This window comes from Stenella coeruleoalba, assembly GCF_951394435.1.
Source record: "Stenella coeruleoalba genome assembly, chromosome: 13".
In the NCBI taxonomy this organism is placed as follows: domain Eukaryota; kingdom Metazoa; phylum Chordata; class Mammalia; order Artiodactyla; family Delphinidae; genus Stenella; species Stenella coeruleoalba.
The window spans coordinates 29,079,600-29,098,845 of NC_137159.1; the positions used below are offsets into that span (position 1 = coordinate 29,079,600).

The 19,246-nt window shown below is 38.0% G+C and overlaps 1 protein-coding gene across 7 annotated transcripts in view; it reads left to right on the forward strand.

Annotated features, from left to right (window-relative positions):
• EXOC6B (exocyst complex component 6B) overlaps positions 1–19,246 on the forward strand; it is a 717,212-nt gene that overhangs the window by 535,954 nt on the left and 162,012 nt on the right. For 5 of the 7 annotated variants that reach the window (XR_013830987.1, XM_079940498.1, XM_079940500.1 and 2 more), the window contains one exon: positions 5,852–5,925. Coding sequence is in view for 5 of the 7 variants with exons in the window: in XM_079940498.1 (XP_079796624.1) it covers positions 5,852–5,925 (74 nt within the window). In the remaining 2 variants the exon portion in view is untranslated. Of the gene's footprint in view, positions 1–5,851; positions 5,926–18,274; positions 18,307–19,246 lie in introns of those variants that run through there. The other 2 variants (XR_013830988.1, XM_079940502.1) reach the window with 2 other exon arrangements.

Consider the following 19,246-nt stretch of genomic DNA (forward strand, 5'->3'; position numbering starts at 1 on the left):
TGATTTTAGTGCTTCTCTATGTATGGAAAGATGCAAGAGTCTGGACTCATAGAAATTATTCCTTTGATATGCATCTTAACTATCCAGGGCCAGTATCCTGTTTTCCTTCATCCTGAAATCTCTTCAGGGCACACTGTCTAGGGTGGATGCAATGGTTGGTGGCTGATGGTGGGTAACATTCATTGTTTACCAAAATGGCAGGCAACATTCTTGTTTACTGAAATAGCAGGCAACGTTTTTTTACCACACCAGTGTTAAAAGTCCTGTATTGGGCTTCCCTGGTGGCTCAGTGGTTGAGAGTCCGCCTGCTGATGCAGGGGACACGGGTTCGTGCCCCGGTTCGGGAAGATCCCACACGCCGAGGAGCGGCTGGGCCCGTGAGCCATGGCCGCTGAGCCTGCGCTTCCGGAGCCTGTGCTCCACAACGGGAGAGGCCACAACAGTGAGAGGCCCGCGTAGCGCAAAAAAAAACAAAAACAAAAGTCCTGTATCCTGGGAACCCTACATGCAAGTAGGGGCAAAAAAAAAAAAAAAAGAGTGAGACGAACGCATAAGTCAAGCTTTTCCAGGTCCTCACCAGCCAACTTCACCTATAACCTTTTATTTTTTAAATTTATTTGTTTTTTTAACATCTTTATTGGAGTATAATTGCTTTACAATGGTGTGTTAGTTGCTGCTGTATAACAAAGTGAATCAGCTATACGTATACATATATCCCCATATCCCCTCCCTCTTGCGTCTCCCTTCCACCCTCCCTATCTCACCCCTCTACGTGGTCACAAAGCACCGAGCTGATCTCCCTGTGCTATGCGGCTGCTTCCCAGTAGCTATCGATTTTACGTTTGGTAGTGTATATATGTCCATGCCACTCTCTCACTTCGTCCCAGCTTACTCTTCCCCCTCCCTATAGCCTTTTAACCTTTCTGAGTTTCATTCACTTCCCTCTTCTCTCTCAAGGCCTTGAACTCTGAAAAACCAGAGTACTTTTCTCTGGCTGTAAGGCAGTCATTTTGATTCCTCAAAGCCCCTTCTAACTCTGACTTTCCCGTTTTATTCTCATTAGGGTTCTCTGCTCTTTATAAAATTTATATTTTGTTTTCCTCAGCCAAATATGAATGTACCAGATAATTTTTAAATTGATTTAAACATTTTTTTCCTCCCCCCATCTAAGCGGCAGTTAATTTTAAGACCAGCCTTCAAGCAGTGTAGAAAGCATTTTGAAATTAGTGGAATCCCTCCTTTTTCTACTTTGGCAATTTTATTTCATTATTATATGAAGATTATTAGAAATGTAAAACTATAGGATACTTTTGAGAAATTAATATTGCTTTAAAAACAATTGCCACACCTCATCGATTTAAGTGTGTATGAGAATGTGAAGGAATGTTGGATATTTGTTAAGTGAGGGGTTTTTTCTTTCCCTCTTTATACCTTTATACCTCTTATTTTCTTTCCCTCTTTATACCTTCACTTAACAATATGCCTTCTTTCCTATAACTTTGTACACCTCCTTTTAATTTTTTTAAAATGAAAATTTATCTCATTAAAAGATTTTTCACGTTTGCAAATTGGATCTTGGAGGCAGGCCCTGATCCCAGCTTCAACTCTTGTCCATACTGTGATTGGACAAGGGCAGGGAAGAGCTGCTGGGGAGAGCCGAGATCTCTGAAGGATGGCTGGGTGCTGGTCAGGGGCTCCACTAACCTGAACAAGTTTTCCAAGAGGAAGCTTTCTTGCCAGCCTCATTGGAACCTTGATTCAGTCCCCACACAACATAAGGTAGTCAAAGGTAGGATTTGGTTCTGTGTTAAGTGGAGGGCCACTCTGTCAAACTCCAGCCTTTGGAAACTTTGGCACTGGCTTAAGCCACTTAGAGACTGAAAACATACCACAGACCTTGGAATCCAGAGACAAGTCCAGAAAGAGACTTTTTCACTGTGCCCCATATATCCATTGGTTCCACTTGGCCACTAGTACAGACATGTACTCCTTTTTATGATGTCAAAAGAAGGAAAGTTTTTATTCATGATTCTAAAGAAAAGCTTCTGTGTGTACATATAATCAGTTTGTATATGTGTCCGCAGACTTGGGGCTCCTTGTCCCCTCCCATGTGCAGTTTTCCTTCTCTCTATCAAGCAGCCTCTGAGGACATGGGTGTGCAAATCAATCCCAGCTGCCTATAATTCTAAATCTTGAACAAGTTCTATCTCTTATTACTAGAGAAAATAGCACTAAATAATTTTTAGGGGTGTGTGTGTGTGTGTGTGTGTGTGTGTGTGTCCTTCTATTTCCTTTTCTCTGATTATAAAAGTGGTCTCTACTCATTTTTAAAGTTTATAAAATGTAAAGAATAATAAAATCCCTTGTAATCTTCCTCTCTTTAACAGCCTCAGTTAATATTATGAAATAAATGCTTACTGTCGTGTTTTCTATTCATATTGTATTTTACATAGTTGACGTCAGACTAAATACAAACTTTAATTTAAAAAAATATTCACACTTTCTTACACTATTAACATTTTTCATATATGGAAAAAATTGGCTGTAGAAGAACAGTCATGTTTTAAAGGAAATAATTGAATCACAAAATTATGGGAGACCTATTTCATGCATTTATTGATTTCTAAAATAATACCAGTGAAAATTACTGTGCTGTGGCTAATACACTAGTAGTTAGTCATATCAGCTTCCTTTAAGTGAAGCACTTAAATATTTGCCTATAAATTTTCAATACCAACTCACTAACTCATAACTGAATAGTAGCTGAATTTCTTCTAATGTTTTGTCCTGGGTATAGAATAATGTCTCTTGACCTTTGTTTGGTCACCAACCCTCTGAGAAGTCAATAAAAGATATGAACCTTCTTCACAGAGAAACACATATTCCCACAAAAAACTAATTGTAATGATAATCAATTATGATATGCCAGGTACTCTGCCAACTGCTTTACATAGTTGTTTCACTTAATCCTCATAGCAGCACTATAAGGAATATACTGTTACCCTTATTTTTGAGATAAAGACATTGAAGCTTTAAGGAGATTAAGTAGTTTGCACATGGCCTTAGAGCTAGTAACTGGAGCTCAAACTGATTTTTATGACCCAAAGCCCATCTCCTCAATCATTGGGCATCTAATTTTAGGGAGCTTATAAATTCCTAAAGCCTACTTATTGATACTCAGGTTAAAGGCACCCTACTATTGCAATCCAAAGATTTTCCTTGGCAGTAAAGAATATGTGTAATTAGTTAATCTTGTTATTTCTGTAAATTAATATATAAGTATTTGTTGGACATCTACTGTTTTTAATACTTGCTACGTTCTGTGATATGGTCCTTATCCCTAAGGACTTTACTGCCTACATGGGAAGACAAGAATTACATATATAAAACAATGAGAAAAAAATGTAAATATGAAGTTGAATATATAGTAATTAAACATTTCCATAAGCTATACACAAAAATTAATCTCTTTACTTTGTCACACATGATGTAATTTTCATTCCCTGATTTATAAAAGGAAAATCAAATCTAAAAGGCCACCATGTCCTCTGGGAACCTGGAAGATTCAGTGTGTCATAAAATGAGGTCTATAAAGTACAGCTCTGACTAAATATGTATCACATCCAGATTCCTGAGTGGTTTCATCAGCATCATGTCAACCCCAGGGGGCATGCCCAATAAGGAGATTCAAGCATGTGTAGCCACCTCTCAAGCATTCATACCATGTATCATAGGGCAATCCTGTTGAACTGAACATGTGTAGGGCAGCAGAACACCGTGATAGTTGCTGCATCTTGACTCAAGTAGGGTTCCTACTGACAGAGAGGACTTCAGATGATGCAGCATAGCTGTTATGTCATACGGGAGCAACAGTGATAATCTACCAACCTTGGATGAAACTACCTGGCATGGGAAGCTTATTTAAGCTGACCACCTGACAATCAAGACAAAAAGAGTGGCTGTGGCTATAATTCAAAGAACTGCTTTCTACAGGAGCATAGTATGGGAAAGTTGTACTTGTAATTGAGCAGTGGCCATATACAAGGTTATCACAGATAATGGCTATTGTAAGATATGAAGGATGGATTCTGTCAAGCTTTTATTAACATGGCTCTCATCATGTATTTGTATAGTCTTAGAACTTTACTTTTTTAAAACTTTAATCATTTGGGCTATACATATAGAATTCATTTATAAATGGTATATAAATTTTCTTTCCAAAGTAAATAGAAACTTAATGTGCTAATCATTCTATATCGTTTATCTCCTTCCATTTGAGTCATTTTTATTTAAAATCTCTAGAAGAAGAATATTTTGTGTTACAGTTGTACAACACTTTGTGTTCTATACAATTCATTTAATAACTTGTTTTAAATTTCATTTCACATAATGTTTTTGTGTTCCCTGCAACTTACCTTGATAACATTTTTTAAAGTAGGTCAAGGATTTTATGAAAACCTAGTAGACATTTCCTAGATGGAAAATATTTTTAAAGAACAGAAATTCCTGTCATTGTTCATAAATCATCATTTGAATCTGTGCAGTTACTAGTTGTTTGAAGTAATTTTCCAGACATATATGCAAATATCTTGATGGATTTTATTTAATTTCAAAAGACTAATATGATACCAACTTTCTATAATTTCTTAAATTCATTCCTGAAGAAAAATATAATTGAAAGGAAAACATTCCTTTTCATATTTGCTTTGAGCAGATACTTGTTATTTTTGAGGTAAATAATAGATTGATGTTAAATGTTTATCATACTTTGGCTTCACAGAGAGAATTCAAGGCATAGTTAGTAACTGTCCAACTTTTGAATTTGCTCTGTATGTACGTGTGTGTGTGTGTCTTGTGAGTATGTAGGGGCTTAAACAAGACCTTTTGATTGCATAATAAGCAGGGCTTAGGGACAATAAAATCTGACATTCTTAACTGTTACTAGTATTTGTCCCTATAGCCCTGTGCAGTTATCTTCTTATTAACAATGTAGAAGCCAGAGTCATAAACTGAGCATGTACCCAAGGCGCTACTGTAAATTGCAAATAGCATTCATGTGGTCTCTTTTGACCTAAGACTAAATTGGGATAGAAGGAAGAGAAAAAAGAATTTTTGAGAGTGGAATAGAAGTAGAAGTCAAGAACAAAGAATACACTAGAAGGATGGACATGTACAAATGTTTCCTAAGTTTTTGCTGTGAGATTTATTTAGATGGATCTTTTCATATCTGCAGTACTCTTTTACTGAAGAGCCAAGCACTAGATTGGGGCAGCCTCTGCTGCTGGTGTGTGTGTGTGTGAGTGTGTGTCTGTGTGTGTGTTGGCGATAATGCACTCATGAGATAATACAAATAATCAGTGAGGGAATAATTAATGATGTGGCAGGGAATATTTTTTGATAAATGCTTGGGGAATGAGGTGACAGGCGTGAAATTAGAAAATTCCTTCAGCGATCTAAAATATAAATAGCTTTCGGAACTGAAAAGAGTTTCACAGCTGAAGATTTTATTGTGTTGAGAGGAAAAACTTTTTTCTCTCCCCCACTCCCTCCTCCTTTGCAAGTTGTTTGTCCATTCACAAAACAAATACTCTGAAGCCCAGCGCAGCTCATGGGAATAAATTTCAGGTCGAATTAGTACAGTTTCCTTGCTGTCAGGATGCTGGAATTAATGGTGTTTTGATGACACGAATTTTGAAGGGCAAACAAAGAAGCTGAAGGGAGAGAGACATGACTCCTTAGAAGCTTGGTCCTCCTCTCCCCCAGCCTCTCTTGTCTTCCCTGTCATCCGTCTGCCAATCTCCCTGTCCATGGTTAGTTAAAGGCGCTTTTTATCCTCTTTTCTTTCCCACAGAGTTTGCCAGATCCGGCCCGGTGCCTGGGTTCCAGGAGGACACGCTGCAGTTGGCCTTCATCGACTTGAGACAAGTAAGTCTTTGTGTTTTTGTTTTTTGTTTTTCTTTTAAGATGTGTGACTGAAGACCATCAGGTCTTAAGGAAAAGGGGAGGGGAGGGGGATTGGCGTTGGCGATTCACACTGGAGACCTAAGGGTTTTTCCCTGTGTTTGAGGCCACCTCTTTTATTTAGCTATCTGGGATCCTTAGCTATGGTGGAGTTAAAGGTTTTGTGGGTGGAAGGGAAGGCAGGAGGTGGGAGGAGGGACCCAGAATGTAGAGGGACTCAAGTGACCCTCAAGTGATGTGACCCATTGTGCTATAGTTGGCTTCTGCAGACACAGCAAAAAGATAGCTCAGCAAACCAATGCTAAGCAGGTGCACTGATGCAGAGACTGCCTGCCCAGAGGACTTTTGTTTGCAGATAATGAGGGCAGTAGCATTTAAGAAAGATGAAATATTTTGCATTCTGGATTGTTGGTTTGGTTTGTTGACTTTTTTCTGTTGCCTTAAGTCTTCCCATCCCCTCCTTTGTAGAATGCGGTCAGCCATGAGTGACTAAGTGGTCATTTTAGATACTTAGCAAAGGCCCTGACCAGTCATGCTAACCTGACAGGCGACCCTACTGAAGTAATGTGATGAAAGCTGGTACTTAGGTATACCTGAGCTTTGCAAGCCCATTAGATAGAAAGAGTCGTGCGATAGAGCTGTTGCTTGCAGATTGAAAAGGGTGCGTTGGTAGGCCTTGGTGGATTGGGTATAGAGGAGCAGTATGGGCGGGGGCCGAAAAAGGGAGAGAGTTAACTGGGCTCTGTCATCTCTTCACTCTGAAGATGGATGGGGTTGGATAGAAAGTGTGAATGAAGTAAGAATCAATGACTGATGCTTCTCTCCTATTAAAACAATCTTTTTTTTTTTTGTCTGTTTTTTAAAAGGGGGCTGGCTTTGTTTCTCCTGCCATAATGATGCAGTGCCTCTTGTTTTCAGAGCTGACAAAGTTTGCATTCTGAGAACTTTTAGATGCCCAGGGTATTTCTTAAAGCTGTAGGACCCCTTGTATTGGTAGTCTCCTTACTACTGTGACTCGATTCATGCTAGAACAGCTTTTAACCCATAATGGATGGCCTGAGCTACCCCTGAATCCTTGTGGATGGGTGGTGTAATCTGTCATCTGATGACAATTCTGGAAAGCCCTGTTAAGCAGAAAACAGAAAATTGTGTCTCTATAGACCCGCCAAAGTTTGAGGATTCAGGCCGCGTCCCAGAAACGTGTGTCAACTTAATATTTAGGAGTTGAGGTGGGGGTTCTCTTACACATAAAGGCTTTCCCAGCATGGTCCCAAATGCAGCTGAGTATCTCTTTCCACACTTAACACCTTCCACCTGTGGATTCAGCCACTTAACCGAGATGTTCAGGTTTTAACCCCTTGGCTGATGTAAACCTGAAAGATTGGGATTTTGCTTTATGGTTTTGTGGAGTGGTATCTGCTTGACTTTCCCAGCACTGTTTCTTCTCAGAGACTTCTGAGCCAATTGGCGTTTCTTGGAAAGCAGAAATTGAATTTCATTGGAAAAACACATCCAAGGAAAAATTTTTCCCTTCTCACTCTTCATGGAAAGGAAGTGTGGTCATTCTCTCGAGTTTGTGGTTTTGGTCCCTATGGAAAGCAACACAGAAAATGTTAACTAAGGGAGTAAGTTAGAAAACACAGCCAAAATAAGGTGGATCTGAGCTGGGGATGAATGCTCAAGTACTTGTGAGCTCTCAGTGAGCACTGTTGCTTATGCTTAAGTTCCTATTTTCTGTTACAGTTTTGTTCTGAGGGTTCCGATTACGAAGTTTTAGTAGTAGAAACCAAAACTCCAAAATTTCACTGAGTCATGAAAGAATATGCCTCTTGCTATTCAATCTATCACTTAATTTCTATTCATGTCTGTCTCTATTAAAGCAGCTTACATTTTTCTTAGATCATTTGAAAAACTTGCCTAGCTCATTATTAGCAGGCCTCAGGTAGGTTGAATCAGTGTGACAAAAATTATCTTTCCACATCCCGTGCTGAAAATATTTATCTCTTTGCAGTTCATCTTAGTCATTCTCATAACTTAAAGTGACCATCATTTTTAAAGTGAGCAGCTAATGAACTATAAGAGATGTGCCGATTATAATAGAAAGTCTGGAAGTGTGGTTTCAAAGGAGATAGCTTGACCTCAAATGAGACATGACTAGGTGTCCTTGAGTATGTGTCCTTTTGCCTGTACTCTTTGCAATCCTAAAATAGAGTTATGGAATTTGGGGGCTGGGTGCTAATCTTAAAAATCATGTAATATAACCTTTGGCTTGATACTTGGAATCCCTGTACAGCACCCTAGACTGTGCTTGAATATTCTCCTTGAAGAGAACTTGCTTCCCCAAAGCAGCAGGGTCCACCTCAAGACAATCTGATTATAAGAAACGTATTTCTTAAAAAAAAAAAAAAAAAAAGAAACGTATTTCTTAAGTTGGCTAAAATATGTCTCACTTAACTTTGACCCTTTCACTCTTTGTATTTTTATTAATGCACTCCAATTTGGGGGACAGGCTTTCTATCCTGATTTATTGAGCTTCCATCTGCTAGTAGTTGAATCTTTTTCACGTGTAGCATTGTTACTCATTCCATATCTAGTCTTTATGTGGTTGATTTTATACAGCACAATTGAAGACTTTACTCTCTTTGGTCTGCGTTTTCCTTTTTGACATTCTATTAACAAACCAGATTTTAATCATTCTTATTTATTTAGCCTGTCTAAACCTTTTAAAGTCCTGACTCAGTTATCCACCTTACTACCTGATTTAACCATTATGCCCTTTATAAGTCAAAGATAACAGTATTAATCAGGAATGGCCGAAGTTAAAGGAAGAAGTTAAAGTTAAGGCAAGTTATAGGATACATACACGCACCCATGCAAAAAGGGGATTTGTCCCCGGTGCAGTGCAGCAAGGATATTCTTTTACTGTCATTGAGTGTATTTTCTTCATTGGTTTATGAATATATTCATTCTGATCATGCTTTCATGTTCTTTTGCTTTACAGTGTTTCAGGCTCTATCAATTGAATGATAATTTTTAAAATATTCAAAACATGGAATATTTGATGAACTCATCTCTGTATAGACTATAATAGCAGAGTGTCATTTAAAAGCCATAGAATTTTATTAGGAAGCAAATTAGATGTGGATAGCAAAACTATTCATCCTTTCTGAGCCGTCCTGTCTATTCTAATTTTTCTACTTCTTAAGGAAAAAAGTGAAATGACATTTTGAATACACAGCTTTCATGATATTTTACACTTTTATAGCACGTCAAAGTTAAAGTATATTTACCTACATAGCTCATTTGTCAGGTTTCTGGGTTTAGAAAACCAGCTGTTAATGTGAATTAGTGCAAATCAAAATCGTCTTCTTTGCCACTTTATAATTTCTATATTCCCAAGCTCATAAAAGTACGATTGCAGTACAACTTCACATTCATGTATCAAATCTATGTGCATATTTCTGTGAAAATCCAAATTTGGGTTAATGCTAAATCTTGAGAAGGACAACTTAAAGGCTCATTTATTAACTATCTTGAAGTAGCATTTGTATTCCAAGTACTGATAATTGCTGGCCCTTAATGGTTCATAATTGAGAATAACAACACAAGGCCAATAGTAGATCCTCAGTAGTTATTTGATTCTTAAGCAGTACTATGGTTTGTATTTTCTTCTGTTGTTAAACATTAAGTAAATTATGCTGATGAACACCGGAATTTGAACTTCAGATGATTTTCATTTCAGTTTATCAAACTCTGAGTGCCTACTGTGAACAAAGCACAACTTAGGTGTTGTGGGAATACACAAATGAATATAATACAGTCTCTGCCCTCCAGTAACAAAGAGGTGAACAGCAAATACTTGATTCTAATATAAGGCACAGTATGATTAAGTATTTCATTGGAATGCTAAAACAACTGTGTATGTTTCAATTATTGCAGTAGCTTTTGCTGCATAACAAATCACCCAAAAACATTGGCTTAAAACAAGAACCATTTATTTAGCTCAAGTTTCTACAGATTGGCTAGGTTCAGCTGAGCTCACTCATACTTTGAGATCAGCTGCCGGTTGGGCTTTGGCTTGCCTGAGGTCGCGTGCCTTAGCTCAGTCGACTCTTCTTTGCTCCCTGTGATCTCGCACTAGCCAGCAGCCCAGTCCAGGCTTATTCACGTGGCCTCCTGGCAGGGTTCCAGGAGAGCAAGAGGAAGTGTGAAAACCTCTTGAGGCCCATGCTTGAAATATCACTTCTTCCACATTCTGTTGGCTAGAGCTAGTCACAAGGCCAGCCCAAATTCAAGGAATGGGAAAAGAGACTCCAACTTACACTCTAGTTGGAATATAGGACTTTTATATAATCATGTGACATAAACAATGCAAATCAGGAGCAAGATTGAATCTCTAAGTACAAAAAATGGCCATGAAGTACAGAGGTCTTTGTAGGCCTGAGTAGTTATAAAATATTTCATGGAAAATGTGGAGAGTTAAACTGAGAAGAAGTTAGGTGTTGATGAGGGGTAAAGGTATTTCAAACATGGAGAAGAGCTGGATTTAAGCTTTGTTTGTAAAAATGTGTGTGCGTGTTTGTATGCATGTGTCTGTGTGTGTCTGTGTGTGTGTGTGCATGTGTGTGTGTATTGATTTAACCAGGATCTAGACTGTTTTGCCACCTTTAAGTATTAAGCTAATCTCTTTAAATCCCCTTTTCTTAATTCCTCTTCTTTGTTCTTTGCTTTTACTTTCCAGCTTCTTCATGGACCTCTCTTTTATGTTCTGTATCTCCTCATCAAATGCTGCTTATTACAGGCTACCCTGAAACACTTCACATTTCTGTTTTTCCATTCATTGTGAGAGAATCTTAACTTCCCCAGATAATTATTACATTATTTATTAAATTTTAGCTGTTCACCTTCCATGTCTGACCAACAGGAAGAGGTTTGAATATGTTCTTTAGAAACGTTTCTGTTCCTTGGCACCAACTGTTTTTTACTTCCAATATACGTAAGTTTTTATAAAGCTGAATGAATTAGGTTGTGACGTTGCATCAGATCTCCTGAATGGAGCTTGTTGGCAACAACTCTTATACAGCAAAGCCATCCCAAGATATCTGTGGCTTTTTTTAGATTGAGTTGGTGACATTCCCTCTAGGCCACTTATTCCCCAATTTCTAAACCGTCAGTCTAAAGTAAATGCAGTGCATTTCCATTGCAGGCACTTAAACTGCCTTAAAAACAGCTATAGAACCTAAGAGAAATAATTGTATATTTCTTTGGAGACGTTGAACAGATTCTGATGTTATGCCTATTAGAGGTATAAAGGTAAAATCAGTATTTTCAGTTAGTCAGCATCAGGTAGGGAAACCTGAGGACCACTCAAGAATCTGACTGTGTAGACACCTCCCCTTTTATTTCCCCTCCTATCTTGATCCTATTCAATAAAATTTTGGTTTTTGAATAAAATTGCCTTCCCTTCTTTTCGCCTTACCTTCAAGTCTAATGAACAATATTCCCATTAAGAGGAACATGTCCCCTTTGCATGACTGCTGTTGGCGCTTATGGAAAAAATATTAACTGTGCTTATATTTTAGCCTCAGTAGAACATCCATTTATATCAAAAACTGATTTTGTCTGATATGGCACATATCAAAATGAGGCTCAATAGAATTTCTTTTATAATATTTCACCCTAACCAGGCGATTACATAGGAGGCTGGGGTGGGGGTAGGGCAGGCCCACATAAAAGGCCTCAGGGATCAGTCTTCATCACAACCCTTAAGCTATATTAAACTGGAAGAAAGCCATCCCCCACATGTACTTCTTAGTAGGGAAGGGTGGTGGCCTGTAGTTTTCCCAAGTATTTACTGAGCAGTTGTCAGTGAGTCATGGTAAAGAAGGGAGGTGTGGGTGTAGGTAGTAGGGGAAAGTTTTTATGAAAGGATATTCTTGGTGGAGGAAAATATAGTGGTATATGAACCCTCTAGTAGTGAAGTGTGTGGATCAGTAATGTTGTCAGTAGAAATACTCTCCAGGTGCTCAACTGAAATATTTTGTTGATCTTGAATAATGGCCTATAAAACTGGGAGTCATCTGCACCAGAGTTAGTAATCAAACAGTTTGATAACTCATGAAGTTAGAAGATGTCATTTCTATAACTGATGTTAATGGTGGGGTTAGAAGGAATGGTTTAAGCCATAAAGCACATTATCTTGGAAAAGATTATCTGCACAACTGATATGGTAGCATATATAGCATGTATATGTGGGTAGATGTCATTTCCGAAATGAAATCTGAGGTTATCATATCCCAAAGGCATTTGTTGATTAGAAGAGGATGTAGTAATATTAATATATTAGAACTCCTGCACAAATCTCTGCTGATACAGAGCCACTAAAAGTTCCTGCAGACTATAGGCCATGCCTTGACATAGGCACAGCAAGCGCTTGAATGTAGATATAGACCTCCTTAATCAGGAAGTATTCATTCATTCAACACTATGCCTAGCACTGTTATAGTGGGTACAGTGGCATAGAGGGTATCGTGTAGTGAATAAAATATGGTCCCTGCCCTTGTGGAGCTTACATTCTGGTGTAGTTTGCCCATGCTTGTAACATAGGCCTTTTTAACATTCTGCCCTTCCCAAAATCTCTCTTCAGGTGGCCCTGGTGCTTTGAGGAAATGCTACTTTGTCTAGATTTTTATTTTTTGTATTGATGCTCTATTAGTCAGTTTTAGGGACAGCTGCAGAATTTTCTGGAAAGATCCCCAGGACAAGGCCAAATGTGCTGTATACTGATAAGCAGGCTTTCAGAAAAAACGTTTAGCTATGTTTGGCAGCCTGGCATAAATAAGATGGTCAGCTTGAAATACTTCCTTTCCAAAGGTAGTCCTTTGGTTTTTGAAAGCAGGTTTTTCTGGCTGTATTAACAAAATTGTTTTGCCCATGTTGTTTTGACAGACACTTATAACCTTCACAGTGATACCTCTAACCTTAAAGGAAGTTCTGACGCAAATAATTCCTATTGCCAAGTAGAAAAGAGCTAACACCTTTGGGTCCGGTTTTGTAGAATAAGAAGAAGAAGAGGAAAATTGGGAACATTTCTGAGAATAGATTCCACTGAGCTAGACCTTTGACCTCATATAAGCCAACACTAGATCAGCATACACAAGGATAGGGCACAGGTGAATAAGGTCTTCAGCTATGGGATGTGGCTGCAGCTTCTGCAAATCAGATAGATCCCCTTACTTTGCTTGGGACATTATTAACTGGAGCCACCATAGAAAATTTATAGAAGGAATTGCCAGTAATATGTAACACATTCTGGGATTTACTGAGTGTTTTTGGTTGATTGGAGGAGAATTTATTCTAGAACTGCTGAGACTTTGTCTCACCTATACCAACCTCTTAACTGGGGAGGAGGTGTGTCTGGAAATGCTGAATCATTAATGACAGGGTCTTTAAACTGAATTAATGGCAGATATGTGGAAATAAGCAATGGGTGAAGAACCTTCAGTTAGAGGGGTTGTGGACAATCTTTTGGGTAGCAGGAGACAAAACACCAGACTTTTGATGTATTTTCCCATGAATAATGCATTGGATTTGGCCTTTGACTTATGGGCCTCCCAGGCTAAGATTATCCATTGTTACTGGCAACCCATATTGGTACAGTCCTGGGTTAGATGGCTAACCTAATCTAAAGCTTGGTCAACAGAGTTGTCCACCACTTCCGACTTTAAACCGGAGGCAGAGAGATCTGCCACCTAGAGATTTCACCAGAGTATAGAACAGCCTTTCCAGTAGTGGCTAGAAGGACCTTTTCCAGAAGTGTGAGTCTAGTCTGTGACAACCCTGCTACCCCTTTGGTCCAGTAAAACAGCTGTAACTTTTAATGTGGGCATGGTGCCAGCATCACTCCAGATAGCCTCATAGTAAAGTCTCTCAGTTCAGAGGCTAGAGTTGCATTCCATTTCAACTCTTGTGTGAAGAGCTAATAAGCGTAGCATAGTAAGCCACCTGGTTATTTCTACCTTAGCTCATAGACAGCATTTGTGATCCTCGTGCTAAACAATAAAAGACCTAGGTAGTCTGTGAGGCCAGCTGCTAGGCTAGCCTGAGCCACTGCACTGCTCTCTGCTTTCCCAAGAAGCCAAGCCTCAGAAACTCAGGAGGTCTCTTTCTTACTTCCAACACAGCATGGATATGCATACCCATAAACCTGGAATTTGTGAATTTCTCAGATAATCACATCTTCAAGAGAAAGGACAGGAAAGTCATCACCAATGAATTTCCCTGGGAGTAGCAGTGGAATCAGAGGCTGTTGTGGTAGTGCTGGCTGAGTTAAAGCCTATTGGGTTCTGAACACAAATCTCATCTGCATTAACTACACTGTCTAGTGTCCTATTAGAGGACGCTCATAGGCCACAGAAAGGACAGTAGAGCCAGGCCTTGGAACTAATTTCTGACAAGTGTATCCTACTGATAGCCGCTGGAGGGCAGCAGAGAGTGACAACAAAGGGCTAGATGTAGGGAATTGGGGCATATTTCAGTTTGCCAAGAAAGAAGCCCCCCATAGCTGTAAGAGAATTAGCTATCTGGGAGCCACCATTACAAGCATAGGCGCCTGGGGAACAAGGAACAAAAAGAGTGTCCAGAACCCTGATCTGAGGGTTAAAACCCTCCTACTAGGCAAGTTCAGAAACCAGTAAAGAAATGACGTAGAACAAACTATGAAAGGGGAACCAGACAGCATCAGTAAAGACAGGGAACCAAAAGGACTGAAGTGTCAAGTCCCAAGGGGGCAAGCAAAGATGGAACAGGAACCAAGTGAAAGAAAGAACTACAGTGGGAAGCAAGCCAGAGTGAGTGAGTTGAAGAGGCAAAGGGACAATCCAGAAAGACTGATTCTGAGGCAGCCATACCCAGGAAGGAGTCTTTCTGTAGGACACCTATCAGCAAGCAGAGAGCTGCAAAGGAACAAGTTTCCTACACAATCACACAGCTATATCAATGGGACGCTTATCTCTTAAAGTAGTCCCTCCTTGATTAGCCAGGATTATTTCCTTCTTGGTCTTTCTTCATTTCAGGAGCAAAATAACTCTTTGCAAATATGGAGAGAGAGAGAGAGATGATACGGCATTTTAAGATGTGACTAAGGGATTCTTACACATGAAATGAAATTAAACTTGGGCTTGAAGCCCTTCTGGATAGCATTGGTGTCAAAGGACAGCTCACTTTCTTAGAATAGCTTATGATACTGCCTTTTGATATTTTACACTGTAACATTTGCTAAGAATATCCAGTGGAAAAGAAAAACTGGCTCTGGTGACTAGTTATATAGGCAAGATCCCAATCGATCCAAGGATTTAGGATCTGTTCCCAGTAGGTTAGCAGAGAGCTGTTTGGAGTCTCTTCTAACTGCTATGTAAGCAGTTTTCCAAACCCCTTAAGGATGGAGAAAGAAAACTCTTTTTTGGCCTATTAAACTTCTAGTGTCTCCCTTCTTTGTCTCAACTCCTTAAACATCAGGAAAATGGGACTCCTGTAGCTGCAAATTCCAGTAAATATTTAATGCTTACTCCAGGATTATAAGTCTTATAAGCTATAAAACCTTTATTTTTATAGCCTAAGAAATGTTTCCAGTAGGTTAGTTCATAAATATAACAGGTAAATGACTAAATAAATTATGCTATACCCATATAAAGAAATATCGCTCATCAATAAAAAGAATAAACTATTGATACATCCAGCTCTCAAATTTATGTAAAATTCCAGAAAGGGAATTTCATACAGCATAATGTTTTAAGATTCATCCATGGACAGATTCAATGCAATCCCTATCAAATTACCAATGGCATTTTTTACAGAACTAGAACAAAAAAATCTTAAAATTTGTATGGAGACACAAAAGACCCCGAATAGCCAAAGCAGTCTTGATGGAAAAAAACGGAGCTGGAGGAATCAGACTCCCTGACTTCAGACTATACTACAAAGCTATAGTAATCAAGACAATATAGTACTGGCACAAAAACAGAAAAATAGATCAATGGAACAGGATAGAAAGCCCAGAGATCAACCCACACACCTATGGTCAACTAATCTATGAAAAAGGAGACAAAGATATACAATGGAGAAAAGACAGTCTCTTCAATAAGTGGTGCTGGGAAAACTGGACAGCTTTCATGTAAAAGAATGAAATTAGAACACTCCCTAACACCATACACAAAAATAAACTCAAAATGGATTAGACACCTAAATGTAAGACCAGACACTATAAAACTCCTAGAGGAAGACAGAGGAAGAACACTCTTTGACATAAATCACAGCAAGATCTTTTTTGATCCACCTCCTAGAGTAATGGTAATAAAAACAAAAATAAACAAATGGGACCTAATGAAACTTAAAAGCTTTTCCACAGCAAGAGCTATATCAGCCTCTTAACTGGGGAGGAGTTAACAAGACGAAAAGACAGCCCTCAGAATGGGAGAAAATATTTGCAAATGAATCAACAGACAAAGGATTAATCTCCAAAATATATAAACAGTTCATGCAGCTCAATATTAAAAAAACAAACAACCCAATCAAGAAATGGGCAGAAGACCTAAATAGACATTTCTCCAAAGAAGACATACAGATGGCCAAGAGGCACATGAAAAGCTGCTCAACATCACTAATTATTAGAGAAATGCAAATCAAAACTACAATGATGTATCACCTCACACCAGTTAGAATGGGCATCATCAGAAAATCTACAGACAACAAATGCTGGAGAGGGTGTGGAGAAAAGGGAACCCCTCTTGCACTGTTGGTGGGAATATAAATTAATATAGCCACCATGGAGAACAGCATGTAGGTTCCTTAAAAAACTAAAAATAGAATTACCATATAAGCCAGCAATCCCACTACTGGGCATACATCCTAAGAAAACCATAGTTCAAAAAGACACATGCACCCCAGTGCTCATTGCAGCAGTATTTACAATAGCCAGGTCATGGAAGCAACCTAAATGCCCATTGACAGATGAATGGATAAAGATGATGTGGTACACATATACAATGGAATATCACTCAGCCATAAAAAGGAACAAAATTAGGTCATTTGTAGAGACATGGATGCATCTAGAGACTGTCATACAGAGTGAAGTAAGTCAGAAAGAGAAAAACATATATCGTATATTAATGCATATATGTGGAACCTAGAAAATGGTACAGATGAACCGGTTTGCAGAGCAGAAATTGAGACCTAGAAGTAGAGAAAAAACACGGACACAAAGGGGAGAAAGCGGCAAGGGGTGGGGGTGTGTGTGTGATGAACTGGGAGTTTGGGATTGACATGTATACACTGATGTGTATAAAATGGATGACTAATAAGAAAATAAATAAATAAACATACACAGGTTAAAAAAAAAGATCATCCATGGTATTGGATGTATCAATAGTTCATTCCTTTTTATTGATGAGTGATATTCTTTATATGGATATGTCATACTTTATTTGGTCATTCATCTGCTATATTTGTGAACATTTTGTTGTTTCCAATTTCACACTGTTATGAATAAGGCTAATGAACATTCATGTACAAGTGCTTGTGTAGATATATTGATATGTTTTTATTTCTCTTGAGTAATACTAGGAGTGGAATTGTTGAAGTATACATTTAACTTTTTTTTTAAATGTCAAACTATTTTCCAAAGTGGTTGTACCATTTTCCATACCTGTCAGCAGTGAATGAGAGTTCCAGTTGTTCCACATTCTCTTCAACACTTGGTGTGACAGTCTTTTATTTGTTTGTTGGTTTGTTGAGTCATAATTAACATATAGTAAAATTCATCCTTCTTAGACATACGGCTCTGTAAATTTTTGCAAACTTGTGCAGTTGTGTAACTACCACCCAAATCAATATGCAGAATGTTTCCATTACTCAGAAAATTCCTTTATGCCTCTTTGCAATGAGTCTCCTCTTTCTACTCCCAGCTCCTGGCAATGACTGTTCTGATCTCTGATGCTACAGTTTTGTCATTTAAATGGAATAATGCATATAAATGGAACCATACTCTTCATTTTGGCCTCTTTCACTTAGCATGATGCTTTTGAGGTTCATTCATATTGTTGCATATGTTAGTAGAGATTCATTCATATTGTTGCATATATTAGTAGTTTCTTCATTTTTATTGCAGAATAATATTCCATTATGGGGATAATTTGTTGACTCATTTACCAGTCAATGAATATTTGGATTGTTCCCAGTTTGGGGATATCATGAAAAAAAGCCACAATAAAGATTTGTGTAAAGGTTTTTATGTGGACATATGTTTTCATTTCTCTAGAGTACTTAGGAGTGGGATTACTGAGTCATATGGTAAGTATATTTTTAACTTTATAAGAAACTATCAAACTGTTTTCAAAGTGGCTTTACCACTTTACATTTTCACCAGCGATATATGAGAGTTGCAGTTGCTCTGCACCCTTGCTAATATTTGGTGTTGTCAATTTTCTTTTCATTTTTACCATTTTAGTAGGTATGTTGTAGTATCTTGTGGTGGTTTTAATTTGCATTCATGTAATGACTGTTGATGCTGAACATTATTTTTTGTGCTTATTTGACATCTGTATCTCTTCTTTTGTGAGGTGTTTGTTCAAATCTTTCATCCAGTTTTAAAAATAATTATTATTGAGTTGTAAAAGATTTTTATATATCGTGATTAACAGTTCACTATTAGATATGTATTTGACAACATTTTCCCCCTAGTCTGTAGCTTTTAATTTTCTTAATAGTATTTCTCTAAAAGTTTGAGTGTTTTATCTTAATAAAATACAGTTCTCAGTGACATCATTTTTTTCTTTCATGGCTCCTGCTCCATGTGTCCTATGTTAAGAAATTTTTGCCTAACCCAAAGTCACAAAGATTATCTCCTATTTTTCTTCTAGGACTGTTATATATAGTGTTAGGTTTTTTTACATTTCATCTCTGTTGACACATTCTGAGTTAATTTTTCAATATAATGTACAATATGGTCAAGATTCATATTTTTATATAGAATGTATAGTTGTTCCAGCACCATTTGTTAAAAAGAGTATGTATTTTTATTGATTTGCTTTGACACCTTTATCAAAAGTCAACTGACTATATATGTATTGTTCTATTTCTGGACTCTATACTTTGTTCCGTTGATCTGTGTGTCTATCCTTTTGCTATGTCTTGATCTTACTTTTATATTAAATCTTGAAATCAGGTACTATGGTATGAGTCCTCTAACTGTTTTTTCTTTTTCAAAATTGTTTATTTACTCTAGGTCCTT